The sequence below is a fragment of the Atractosteus spatula genome, chromosome 17 (assembly GCF_055471065.1).
Source record: "Atractosteus spatula isolate fAtrSpa1 chromosome 17, fAtrSpa1.hap1, whole genome shotgun sequence".
Classification (NCBI taxonomy): Eukaryota; Metazoa; Chordata; class Actinopteri; order Semionotiformes; family Lepisosteidae; genus Atractosteus; species Atractosteus spatula.
Window position 1 is genome coordinate 6,751,767 of NC_142722.1, and position 13,308 is coordinate 6,765,074.

The following is a 13,308-nucleotide window of genomic DNA, read 5'->3' on the forward strand; positions in this document are numbered from 1 at the left end:
TGTCTGAAGCCTTTGAGTTGCCCTGAGCAATCAGAAATAAGACTGTGCCAAATAAACCCTCTCTTTGCAGTGATCCGACGAACAGACTCCAGGAGAGCCGAAACTTTCTTGAAAGAGATGTTGCACTTTTTCCAGATTACTGCTTTGTGTTGCAGATACCATGATGCAACTTGCTCAGCTTGTGATCTTCTATGCCACTCTTCAGGCATAGAAGTGGAATTGGTGAGGATGTGGCATGCATGATGCTCCATTTTTGATCAGATAGCTGCTTTGGATTATTCCACCTTTTGAAGAACAAAAACCTAATGACTTATTGACTCTTTTAAAGCTCAAGAGTATTGTTTCTTACCAAGAGCAAAAGGGCACTCATTTTAAGGCATCCCTAAAAAAAATTACACTGTCATGAAACTAAGCATTAGATGTGGGGAAATCTAATTCAAGTCATTCATAGAGTCACAACTCTCCACACAACTGCCTTTAGACAAGTGTGTTCACTCAGAAGATGTGGACTCCCATTACTGGAAACTGCTCCTTTTGCCAAACATCTTCAAAGCCTCATAATTTCACTGAAAACTGCCAACACCATTTCATTACATCTGGAATTTGGATTTATTACTAGCTGCAAAGCACTTTTGTCAAAACTTCTGACACACCGAAAATCAAAATGTTTACAAGCCCCAGAGTCCAGCGAGACAGCAGTGTCAGAACACGGATGCAATTCTTCTTCACCAGCAAAGTCTCTCATTCACTGTAATGGAGTTTCTCCCTTCTGCTTCCAGGATCATGGAGAGAGACTGCGCTAACGTAGCGTACAATAACTCTTTGGAAAGGTCTTCCCAGAGGACAAACCTGCAGGCCCTGCAGGTGAGGTGGCGCCCTCACTTTCTTGGTCAGTGTCCATTAAAAACAAATGCCAATCAAGGGAGAGCAATACCTTCTTCTGCTGTCTGAGAAAAACAGCTTCCCTTTTCAAGCTTTCCACAAAACGCAGCATTAAAGTGCAAACCCATTTAAGACTTGCCCTCATTCCTAGCCAGGGAATTCTGCAAAGTCCAGATGCAAGCAGCCAAAAACAACAGGGAAACAGATGACTATTTGATTAATATGAACCCACACTGTGCATGTTAATTATTCTACATAAGGCTGTGTCTGACCCTATTACGCCTTGTCTGTTAAGCAAACCATAGTGCAATTAATGATCTATAACTAGTTAAATTTAGAAGAGAATTCTGTTTCTAATGACAATTTAACCACCATTAATGCATGGCACATTATTAATCTTACCACACGCTTAAAGTATAAAAATCATGAATATACAACAGCCTATCTGAAGAGCAAGTAAAAAACCATCAGAGAAACTGAGTGTAACACTGTAGAAAATGAGTAAGCAGTGCAGGTATCAATATTGTAAATACAAACTGAAAACACAGGCTACCCAATACAAGTAACACAACAAGAATAGAACCTAGGCCCTTTTACTCAGCACTCTTTTTCTAAAAGACACCTGTGGCTTAATATACTATGCACTGAGAAAATAGCACTTGATGTTTTCTTGTCATCTCAAGGGATGGAGAACCAAAAAGTAACCTGTATCGAAAAATATTTTTGGAAAAAGTCTTGCATGCCATGAAAGAAATTTCAGACTTACACGAAAATGTAACACGCAACTGTACTGTAACACGCCTCCTGCTTTCTGTTTATGGATGGCAATTGTATCATTGCATTTGACTTTGGGCTTTAGATTTTTTTTGAAAGCTCGAGGGTATTGTTTCAAAAGCAATAAATCTATTACATGCATATTTGTAATAATCAACTTGCTTATAGCTCATTTTCTTGCCAGTGATTGTACAATAACTAGGCTGAATGTTTGGCCACGATTGCTAACCATCTGGCTTAATCACTGGACAGAACAGCTTTATGTGCAAATATCCTTGGCTCTGGATATAGGAAACATTTAATAAAATCAGTCTTAATCCCAATACAAACCCAAAATAATATACAGATCCTAAAAAACAGTAAAAGGAAGTTACATTATCATTTGGAACACAATGAATGCACACAGTAACGGTTGGTCACATTGCTGAAAAAATGAATTCCCCTCTCTAGGATATTTCCTGATGCTGGGGCTGCGATTTGTTAAACACCTGGAAAGGAAAGGAGCCACAGTTAATTAATAATAATAATTGCTTACACTTATATAGCGCTTTTCTGGACACTCCACTCAAAGCGCTTTACAGATAATGGGGACTCCCCTCCACCACCACCAATGTGCAGCCCCCACCTGGGTGATGCGACGGCAGCCATAGTGCGCCAGAACACTCACCACACACCAGCTATTAGTGGGGAGGAGAGCAGAGTAATGAAGCCAATTCATAGAGGGGGATTATTAGGAGGCCATGATTGGTAAAGGCCAATGGGAAATTTGGCCAGGACGCCGGGGTTACACCCCTACTCTTTTCGAGAAACGCCCTGGGATTTTTAATGACCACAGAGAGTCTGGACCCCAGTTTTACGTCTCATTCGAAGGACGGCGCCTGTTTACAGTATAGTGTCCCCGTCACTATACTGGGGCATTAGGACCCACACAGACCACAGGGTGAGCGCCCCCTGCTGGCCCTACTAACACCTCTTCCAGCAGCAACCTTAGTTGTTCCTCACAAGAGAGGGCAAAATTGAGGTCCTCCATTGTGGTTCCAAACCAGTCCCGGATGATGTGAGGTTCAAATCCAAGAACCCCAAGTCAATTCTTCATCAGTCCTGAAAGGCCAGTCAGTCAGTACTGGTTCTGATATCAGCAGCCCCCTGCACAGACCCTCAACAAGCTGGGGGAGGGGGGACCTCTACAGCTCTGTTAAAACGGAGTAGAATAATCTCTCCGAGTTGCTTCCTGAGCCCACAAGCCTCTGATCACACATCAGGTATGAGTGAGGCAAAGGTTAAGAATCACTTCAGTTGTATGGACCTTGGGTTCAGTGGGTTTAGTAGAAAATGATGACCCCTGAGGCATCATCAATTAAGTATCCCAATCATCTTTTTCAAGATATCAAGCGGGCGGCCACCCAAGTGCATCACTTTATTAAAAGTAATTTGTCTAACCTTACTTCTCGGGCCCACACTAAATCAGTGGACACAAATGGAAACTAAAGAAAGTGGAAACACACAATTAAAATGGAGAACGGAAGGCGCTTCACTGTACAACTTTACACAAAGGATCAAAGAGCTTGGAACAAGCTACCCAGCCATTTAGCAGAGGCTGATAAGTTTATGAAAAGGTTTACGAGCCGGACAAGAATTGTGGATCGATCAAATGCCGGCATTACGTTCTGATATTATGTTGGAACATTAAAAAAAACTTCTGAATTGCATTATTCCCTTTTATGTGCAATGAATAGATAATTCAATAGTTTGTAGTGGATTTCTCAAAATGCAGGGCTGATACCTTATCTCCACCCACCATCAGTGCCAAGTTAACAAACAGGAAACATGAGTCAAGGTGCAAGACAGTAGCAGGTGGGGTCACATCGAGAGTAACAACACATCTGACTTGCTGTGATCCTCACAGCCCTGCTGCTGTGGGGAATTAACACGTGAACTGCGAGACAGGTGTGAATCACAAACAAGAATTATGAAAACTATGGGGGGAAGAAGCACATCTCTTAGCTCAGGTTCCTCTAGGCAACATCAACACTGACAGCGAAACACCTAACAGTCAGAGGTAAAAAGTTTATGTGCTCTTTGTGAGATCACTGAAGTTTCTTAATGTTATCCCCAAGCAGCTGTGGCAAAGTGGAAAGGAAACAACTTCTTCAGCATCTTTAAAAAGGAAAGAGATTACATTGTCAAAACACCAGAGGCTTATAAATCACAGGGTTTTTAACCCTGATTCAGACAGACTCTGGACTGCAAATGTGAAGCTACAATCATGCATACCAGCAGTTTTCCCTTTATTTGAAAACTGGAATTATATTTTAAATTTAAACTGTTATTTTCTTAATTACACATTACAGAAGGAAATTATATAATGCTTATAAGGAATTATGATCTGGAACAAATCACGTCTCTTTTCAGCACTTTTTACAGCTACAGACAACACCAAATGTATTTTCTTACAGATTGAGACCATGTTTTTTTTATGCACACAGCACAATCAAAGGGAAACCTAGAGAAAAATAACATTTCTGTAACTGCCAAAGTGAACTTTAAACAGAAATCAATCAGCAGCATTTTCCAGGGCAGTAAGATAAGTGTGGTGAATAAGCCATTACCACTCATAACTCTGATCGATCGGGAGTTGTGCGGGAGCACGCTGGTCGCTAATCAGCCTCACAGCCGGCATCCTACCGGCCATTTCTCCTCTCCAGTCCGGGAAGGAGCGCCACGCTCCCGATAATGGGGCCACCACTGGGTAAGAGGGTGCATGTGACTTGTGGGAAATTGCTTCCCTTAACACAGCTCAGCCCCTGGTCCTAAACACAAGATCTATAGCCGATCAATGAACATGCTGTGCATAGGACTCGCTACTCATGGCACCACGAGGGAACCTCAAATTCCCTGGCGTTCGCGACAGCAGCCGCAGGTCATGGGCGGGGGTCGACAGCACTGTCCTGCCGCGGAACTCTCCCACCCGATTTCTGTGGGTTTGCTGCCATGCTCATCTAGATGGGGTCAACCAGATAAATACTAGACTGCACAACACCGATCGCATTATCACACTGCAGAAGGACACTAGGGAGGAAATCGCTTCCCTGTGATGGTAAATTCACATTGTAGTTATTAATGATGCAACCAACTTGGCCTTCGCTTAGCTACTCTCCTAGTTACCCTGTTGCAAATTAAAACTAGATGTACTGTAAATGCTGTTAAGGTGCCGAGATGAAACAGAGATCATATCCTTCAGTGCAAAAGCAGTTCATTTCATCTGAGATATTTTCAAGGTACATAAATATTACCACAAAGGAAACAACCTTTTTTTGCACAAATGGAACAAGTTCTGGTCCACTGCTGTGTTTCCTCCTTTCTTTCAACGTTTTCTGGCCTCCCTTTAATACTACAATAGCACTGACATTTCACAGCGACCGTTACACTGGGCTGTGTTCATCATTACATAGATCATTTTATTCCCTCACAGGAGGATAAAATAACGTACATGTAAACAAAAGCAACAGTTAAAGCCCTCAAGACATGCTCTGCATTTATTCCCTGAGCTGTCCAGCATTGTTTTGACATCAACAAGCTCACCCGTCAACAAATGAAAAAACTGTCTTGCAGTATTTTCATGCTGATCCAACAGGGTACCAGAGATAAGGAATTTTGATTATGATGGCACTTTACAAAACATATGTAATGCAAGAAACAGTTTCCTGATGCAGCTTTGTTCAGTTCTATGTATGGCTTGTGAAACGCATTGAAATATTCTTGCCTGGTGAAAGAGTTTTACAGATGAATCACTGTCGCAAACGTAATGGAGGTGACAAAGGATGAACACAACTCCTGCAATGCCAGCCCTGATGGCAGGGGCACGCCAAGTTTCACTCTCTGTCCCACACTAGAGTGTAAGGCAGACTCTGATGCATGTGCAACGATTGAACTTCTTCCATTTTTGAACATTAACAACCCTTAAATATGGTCTAAAACATGTCGCACACATGTGGCAAGTGAATGGAACCTGGAGCCCTAAGTCCAACCCAAACCAAGGACTGGTTTTGTCCGAGACCAACCCGCACAGGGAGCAGAGAAGGAGCCACAGCTGTACTCTTCACCAGCACATCAGCCATGGACTATAAACAGATTAGGAGAACTCAACGGAATGTAATTTAAAACGGCATAAATATTGAAGGGGAATTAAAATAATTTATGAAAGAAGCTGGTTAACAGGGTGTGCTTTTTGCTTGCTCATAGTGCTTTGAGGGGCAGTGGCAGTGCAGGCTGGGATTTCTGTAATTGCTTTTTCTCTCCCTGAAGTCAGCTTCCTGTCTTAAATCAAAAATGCAATCTTTGTCAGTAATGGCTCAATTAATAATTAAACACGTGTCTCATCTCTGCAGTGCTCCTTCTCTTTATTTTCATTTTACTGACAAGAAAGCTTGCACAAACAGAATTAGTACTATCAATAAAACAACATTAATAACACTACATTTTATAAGCACATTTTTTTTCCGCCATTGGAAAAATTAATAAATCTTGAAATCTGCTGCAACAACGTTGGACACAAACAATAATAACCGAGGGATTAATAATACCATACTCAATTCCTTTGTTTGGACAATCTGCAAAGTTCTTTAAGGGCTCAGAACATAGCTCGTCTATAAGAAAGAAATTAAGGGCTGCATTCTGAAAGGATTTGCGGCTGTTTAAAATTTAAATTCTATTGAGAAAACAAACAGGCTTTGGCGCAGAATTTACTGCGACTGTAAAAACATTGTCTTGTTGTCCACACGGCTTTCAGCACCATAAAGAAGTATCTCCACAAATAAGGTTCGCTTCTCTTTGTTTCAAATTCCACAGTGCCAAACTGTTGTTGATGTTGAAGCAGAAATGGAGAGCTGCTTTAATCTTGCTGCATAAAAGCCCAGTGTGTTCTTCTTACACATGCTCCCCTGTCAGCTATTCTGCATTTACAGAATTCAGCAACAGTAAATCTGATTAGCTGGTCAAGAGGTCAAACTCTATTCATTATTTAATGTCCTAAAGGCCACAAACACAACAGCACTGGAGGTTAGCCACTGACCACAATACTCTAGCTGGAGGAGGGCAGTGCATTTAACATGCCCTCATGTAGGATTGCTTACATTCACTATGTTTATGCAGGAGGCATTACAGCATTGTTTCCTGAAGGCAAAGGCCAACAGGAAGCCTGTTAAACACATGTCATTTTATTGACACGAAGCAAATGCCAATAAGGGGGGCAGGGAGAATAAATCCAGCATCTCCCAGATTGCAATCTCTGAGTTTCAGAAGTCTGATTGGAGGTTCCAGCATGGACACCATATTGTCTTGCTAATAATGAAAGGACAGGTTGATGCCACGAGTTCACTGCAGATTGGATCCAACGTCTGCGTTTTCCGGCAGCACGCTCTGTGACCTGAACAGTATGCCCGTCAGTCAGCATGCACAGGCAGTGCAGGATGCAGATTTACAGTACCCACGTGTCAGGAATGTTTTTTTTTTTGCAGCAGAGAAAAGCAACCACACAAATCAAAAATCTAAAAAAATTACGATACGAAAACCAGCACCTTTTAGGGGTACTTGCACCTATTCAACAAAATGTAGCGTGCTTAAACAAACATTTGAAAACTCCCATTGTTCCCTTGCTTTGACTGCAAAGCAAAATCACCAGGTCACGCCCCAGCTTTTGTGAAACAGAACCAGTTAAATGCAATATTACTGCTTTTAGTAGTAGTAGTGGTTTTTTTTTGTTTTCACTGTCCTGCATTCTTTGTTCCCCTGGTCTAATCCGGCATGTGTGGGCCGGTAAGTTTAATGGAAACAATTTATTAAGTCCGGCTTAAAATGCCATCTGCTGCTAAGCCTCGCAAAGCTGCTAAGCTCCTCGTTTCGCCCCTAGCTTGCAGCCTTCCTGCTCGCTGTAATGCGCTGTTTAAAATGAGCACAACGGGTCAAAATTAATCAGGATTACAAGGCCACAAATCCACTTCAAAAATGGGTTTTCTGCAATCTTTCTTTCCTATCCCAAGACGCCACTGGGCTAGCCTCGCAAACCAGTTACATAAAATAGCTTACTCTCTTTTGGACCCCCTGACGAGAATGGAGAGTCAAGACTGGCTTCCATCAAATATTGCGAATGTTTCCTTGAACACAGCAAGATGCATTCTCCTCAATATATCTTGTCCGACATTATACATCCACGTGCTACCAAGCATGTCATGGTAACTATGGCCTCCACCTTTGTTAAGTGACAAATCGTTTTTTTGCCGTTTTCAAATTGAAATTCACACGTCGCTTTTCCTGGAATCCCAACGCCACTTACTGCACGCTGTTAGAGACAACTGAGCCTTTGTGTGTGCTGCTGTAGGCTCTTTCCTTTAACCTGGACACTCAAGCCCCTCTGGACATTATGATCGACAGCAGTAAAGGTTTCCAAGAGGACTAAAAGAATGAAACAAAACCAATCCTTCAGCTCCTGCATTGCATCTTTCCCCCAGCGTTCATCAGGAAAATCAAAGAGCTCACTGTGAAAGCCCGGCGTCCTTCAGCATGTGTCCAGTTAAAGACGTAGTGCAGTGGACTGCAATGTTTCTTTAGGTGAAAATGATCCCAAGGTTTCCAACAGCATGGCAAATCACACCAGCTTTAAAGCAGCTAGATAACCTTTCCCTGGTACAGTACTGACTTTCTTACCTAATCAGAGGAAACATTTCACCCATGCACTGAGGTCAGATTCCACAGACTTTAATGAACACAGCCAGCTGAAGCTGAAAGGGTTGTTGGAGCCTCAGATTCCAATCAAAGAAGCTATTTATACAAACTCCAGGAAAGACCGAACCCGAGGTTATGCTGTCTGACTTTAAAAAGGAGTCCAGGTGATTTATCTATAATTACCCCAGCTTTGCTGTTAGCTACACCAGATCATACTTTCTGCTTTCTTTTTATTTTAATTGGGAGACATATCACTGGTATGCAAAACAGCTTAATAACCTCCATCTTTCTTTTAAAAACCCTCAACGACAGTTCTTATAAGGGACAGATCAATTAAGCAAGTTGAGTGGAACACAAATTAGCCATAAATATGCAGTTACAGTATTTAAAAAAAATTGTTGTAGTGAAAGTGGCATTTTATACTACAGCAAATTACAGAAAACACAATCTGGGAATATGGAGTTTTAATTAAGAAAAAGCCAGTAAGGGCTGAATGTTATCGAAAGGATGGACACATTTAATATTCTTCTCAGCTCATTTTTCAAATGCAAAAAACGATCCACTCCTCCACCAAAGCAACATAGCTCCTGTTAACAAAATGCTAGGAATTATCCAAATCCTGTACCTCTCTTTCACGTGTGGGGACTTTCAATTGCCTCTGGTAGACCTGCCACAGGAGAGTTTGCCCAGAAACAAGGATAATTACTGATTTTTGGAGTGTTTTATAGAAAGTGTTCCCCAAAACCCCCACTTTTCTCTAGTGTAGCAGTATTCTTAATAAGCACTGAAAACCTCCAGGTATTTCAAGAGAGTCATATGTCTGGATAATTTGCTTTGAATTGCTCTGAACAGATAGGACTGAAAGCAGAATCTGTTTTTTTAACCTTCTATACTGAGCATGGCCACATTACTGCAACATAACCCTAATAATGATAATAATTTTATGCAGTGCCTTCCATGGAATATCATCTCAAGGCGCCATACAATGAAACAATCATATAAGAGGATTTCTCAATAATTGGAGCATTGAACTGAGTGAAAGCCAGAGAACAAAAGGCATTTAAGCATATAGTGAGACAACAGTTCACTGAAACACCAAAAACATTCAGAGTCTTAAAGATGATCAGCATCTAAAACCCATATAGAGCCAATGCAAAGAAGTTAAAACAGGTGATACATCATTTTAGTCTTGGTTCAATTACAAGCAGTTGTGCTCAGTACATGCCTCAATTTAACAACATGTCTGGACACACCAGCAAGCACTGCATTACAATAATCATGTCTGGAAAAGACTGCATTAACTTTTCTGCATCAGACTGGGAGAGTGGCGTAACTTCACAGGGAGTTCACAGAAAATATTTTGCTTACCTAGCCAAGCTCTTTTGTCCATTACACAATGCTATAAAGAATGATGTTTTGTTTCTGGATTTCAGGTAAGTAACTGCCATTAGTCATGGTAGGTACTGATGTAATTACATGGTTGTAAGAAGTTAATTACCCATACATCCTGTTATTGCATTTGTTGAAAATGACATGCTGCTATGCCATACAATTACAGGGTAGTACTGACTGGAGTCACTTTCATGTAGTTACACACTTATTTTACCTGTAATTGCTTCAAGAAAACAAAAAACAAACCATGGTGAGTTGGACTCTTACAATCATGTAATAGAAGTCAGTCATATTAGAAACATCAGCTGTATTGATAATAATAATTCCTTATACTTATATAGCACTTTTCTGGACACTCCACTTAAAGCTCTTTATAGGTAATGGGGATCCCCTCCATCACCACCATTGTGTAGCGCCACCTGGATGATGTGATGGCAGCCACAGTGCGCCAGTACACCCCCCACACACCAGCTCTCAGTGGGGAGGAGAACAGAATAATGAAGCCAATTCATAGATGAGGATTATTAGGAGGCCATGATTAGTAAGGGCCAATGGGAATTTTGGCCAGGATGCTGGGGTAACATCCCTATTCTTTTAGAGAAACACCCTGAGATTTTTAATGACCACAGAGAGTCAGGACCTCGGTTTTACATCTCATCCGAAGTATGGCACCTTTTTTTACAGTACAGTGTCCCACGTCACTACACTGGGGCATTAGGACCCACACAGACCGCAAGGTGAGCGCCCCCTGCTGGCCCTACTAACACCTCTTCCAGCAGCAGCCTTAGCTTTCCCAGGATGTCTCCTATCCAGGTACTGACCAGGCTCACACCTGCTGAGCTTCACTGGGTTACCAGTAGGGAGCTGCAGGGTGATATAGCTGAACAGTAATGAAAATGGTGACTGAATTCTCCCTTGTCAGAGAAAGGCTAAAATCACAGCTGCGTATTACTGATTTTTTACATTACCTTTAATGGACCCAATGAATAATTAAGAGTCAGGTGGCTTTTCAAATAAGGAATGAAACAAAAGGCGTTTTGGATGTGTGTTTAGAGTTATGGCGTGAGAAATTCTTACTTTCCCAAGAAGGAGACAATTGTGGGCAACACATTTATACCAACAACCTCCTGAGAGGGTGCAATTTATTTGACATCTCCAAGACATTAAGGATGTTAATAGGAATAGCTTTGGGTTCTTCAACAAGCTTGCCTTAGATTTACAAAAAGCCACACGTTACTGACATGATAATGTTCCTAATGTACCCTTTTAAAAAAAAGGTCATGCTTTATTTCCCACTTAAAAGTTGCAAAGACATCTACCAGTGCACACCAATACAAATCTCAAGGTTTTACATGGAAGATAATCGATTTACATTAAGAGTGAACTTTGCACCTTTCTAATCAACGGTAACAAGTCAACTGGACGCCTCAGGAAAACAAAAACTTTTGTTAAAGGAAATTGGTGTTGCATAGCGTGCTAGAGACTAAAATAGTTGTTTCCCCACTTAGCTGTTTGGATGTGTTTTTGCAGTTAAACCCAAGAGAGATTTCAACCTCTTTTCAAAGAACGGGTCTACTTGCCAGTGAGATCACAAGGCCACAGCTGGGATTACAAAATACAAGACTTATTTAATTCCACTCATCAGAAACATCCAAAGGGAACTAATATATTGCACTGTACAGGCATTAGAAATGAAATATCTCCCCTCTGCCCCACCCCCACCCTTCTGTGATTCATACACAAGTGTAGCTGCTAATCTTTCCCAGCTGGGTAGCAAACATTTTCTCCTTGCTTCGAAAATGGTCCCACTTTAAACAAATAGCCTTTGCACTGCATCATTTATTATTAATGTGCTTCATTCCTTAGCCCTGTGGGGACAGCAATGTGAACAGCATGCTTTCATCAGGGACACACAAATAAAGCCTCACTCCCCGTTTGCTCAAACAGACGAATAGCAGAGCACAGGAGCTGTGTTCGGTCACAACTTTTTCGCTGGACCTCAAAGCAAATCGGTGGGCTGCCTGTCCCTAACACATCACCACCTGGCTCTCCTAGCTCTTACAGCCTCAGGTGAAATGTTGCTCTTGTCAATTAACGAGAGGTCTTCTTTCCCTCTGGCTGATCAATGCGTAATCTACATTAGAAAGCTTAGGAGTGCAGCTCAAACAGATTTTCATTAAGAGACCCTGTGTGCTACACCAACAGCACAGAATTAAAAAAAAAAACATGTCCAAAGCAGACTAGGAAACACAACTGCCTTTTTCATCCATGCTGAGCCACGGTGCTCAGGCGTTTGTTTTGTAGAACCAGAATGCGACCAACATGTAAAATGGACCCTCTCGTTGTGGAGAGATTTTGCCAAGGCTATCCTTTTAGAAAGATAAGGTATCACAGGAGATTGGTCCAGGCGGTTGATACTTTTGAAGGTCAGAAGCATGTGTAGTCAGCATGTGCTCTCTACTGATACAGAACACACCCGAGAAAACAGACCAGGGACCGACCAGGACTTTAAGAACTGGGGGTTAACTGACAAAACGTCTGTTGTTAGCGCAAAAGCAGGAAGTCTATGAAACAAAAGTCACCAGTCCTACCTTTACTTGCTGTGGGGGAGAACAGCTTCTCTGATCCTACATCTGATGCCTGGGAGAAAAAAAAACAACAAAAAGAAATGACGTTAATACATTTAAACAACACAAGAGACTTTTTGCCCCTATTTAGAAGTCAGACACAATACAAATTAAAGAGTAAAGAACAATGTTACATTCTGCTCAACAGAATTACTGGTAAGGCCTACATGCTAATATTAAATAGAGAAAAGATGATGAATTCCATTTCATTAGCAAAATATCCTCTTTCATAAGAATTACAAACTGTCCATGCAGACATTTTAGAAAGATGTTTGTTTACTACTGGTGAGGGTTGCAGTAGTGCAGAGTCTCTCCCAGAAACAAAGGGTGCAAGACATGATGATACCTCACACAAAACACCATGTGTACCACCGCACCACCAGGCCTCACGGAGCTGGGAAGGAAACCCAATGAAAATTCAAGCAGACCCGGGGAGACCATGCAAACTCCACACAGCTGGTACCCCACACCAGAATCAAAGCCAAGACCAAAGAGCTGCGCTGCGGCAGCGATAACTACCATACCATCTGTGCTGCCCAGGGTGGACGCCTGATTATCTTAAATGAGTCAAAGGAGCTGGGAGGAAGGCAGCTCAGAAGCCATGTGAACATCAGAGTTACACTCGTGACTTGACTTCTCTCACAACTGCTGCTGCTGTGAAACCTGAAATTAAACCTTCCACACGAAACAACAAAAGCATAGAGAAGAAGCCCTCTTTTAAGACATGCCTGAGTAAATTTCCAGGAGGATTTACACAGGTTGCACTAGTTACTACTATGCTTTTGGCCCCTTGTGCTTTCCTTTCTTCCACACCTGTGAGATACAATCTCTCCACACATCCAGAGCAAGAGACACAACAACAAGTCCCCCACCCCACCCCCAGAAAAAATAAATGATCTGATCAGATGCATGT

The 13,308-nt window shown here is 41.8% G+C and overlaps 1 protein-coding gene across 6 annotated transcripts in view; it reads right to left on the reverse strand.

Moving 5' to 3' along the window:
- The window catches only part of fbrsl1 (fibrosin-like 1), a 301,951-nt gene that overhangs the window by 32,782 nt on the left and 255,861 nt on the right, over positions 1-13,308 (reverse strand). For all 6 annotated transcript variants that reach the window (XM_088935494.1, XM_088935496.1, XM_088935493.1 and 3 more), the window contains exon 6: positions 12,360-12,408. In XM_088935494.1, the coding sequence (XP_088791620.1) occupies positions 12,360-12,408 (49 nt within the window). The remainder of the gene's footprint in view (positions 1-12,359; positions 12,409-13,308) is intronic.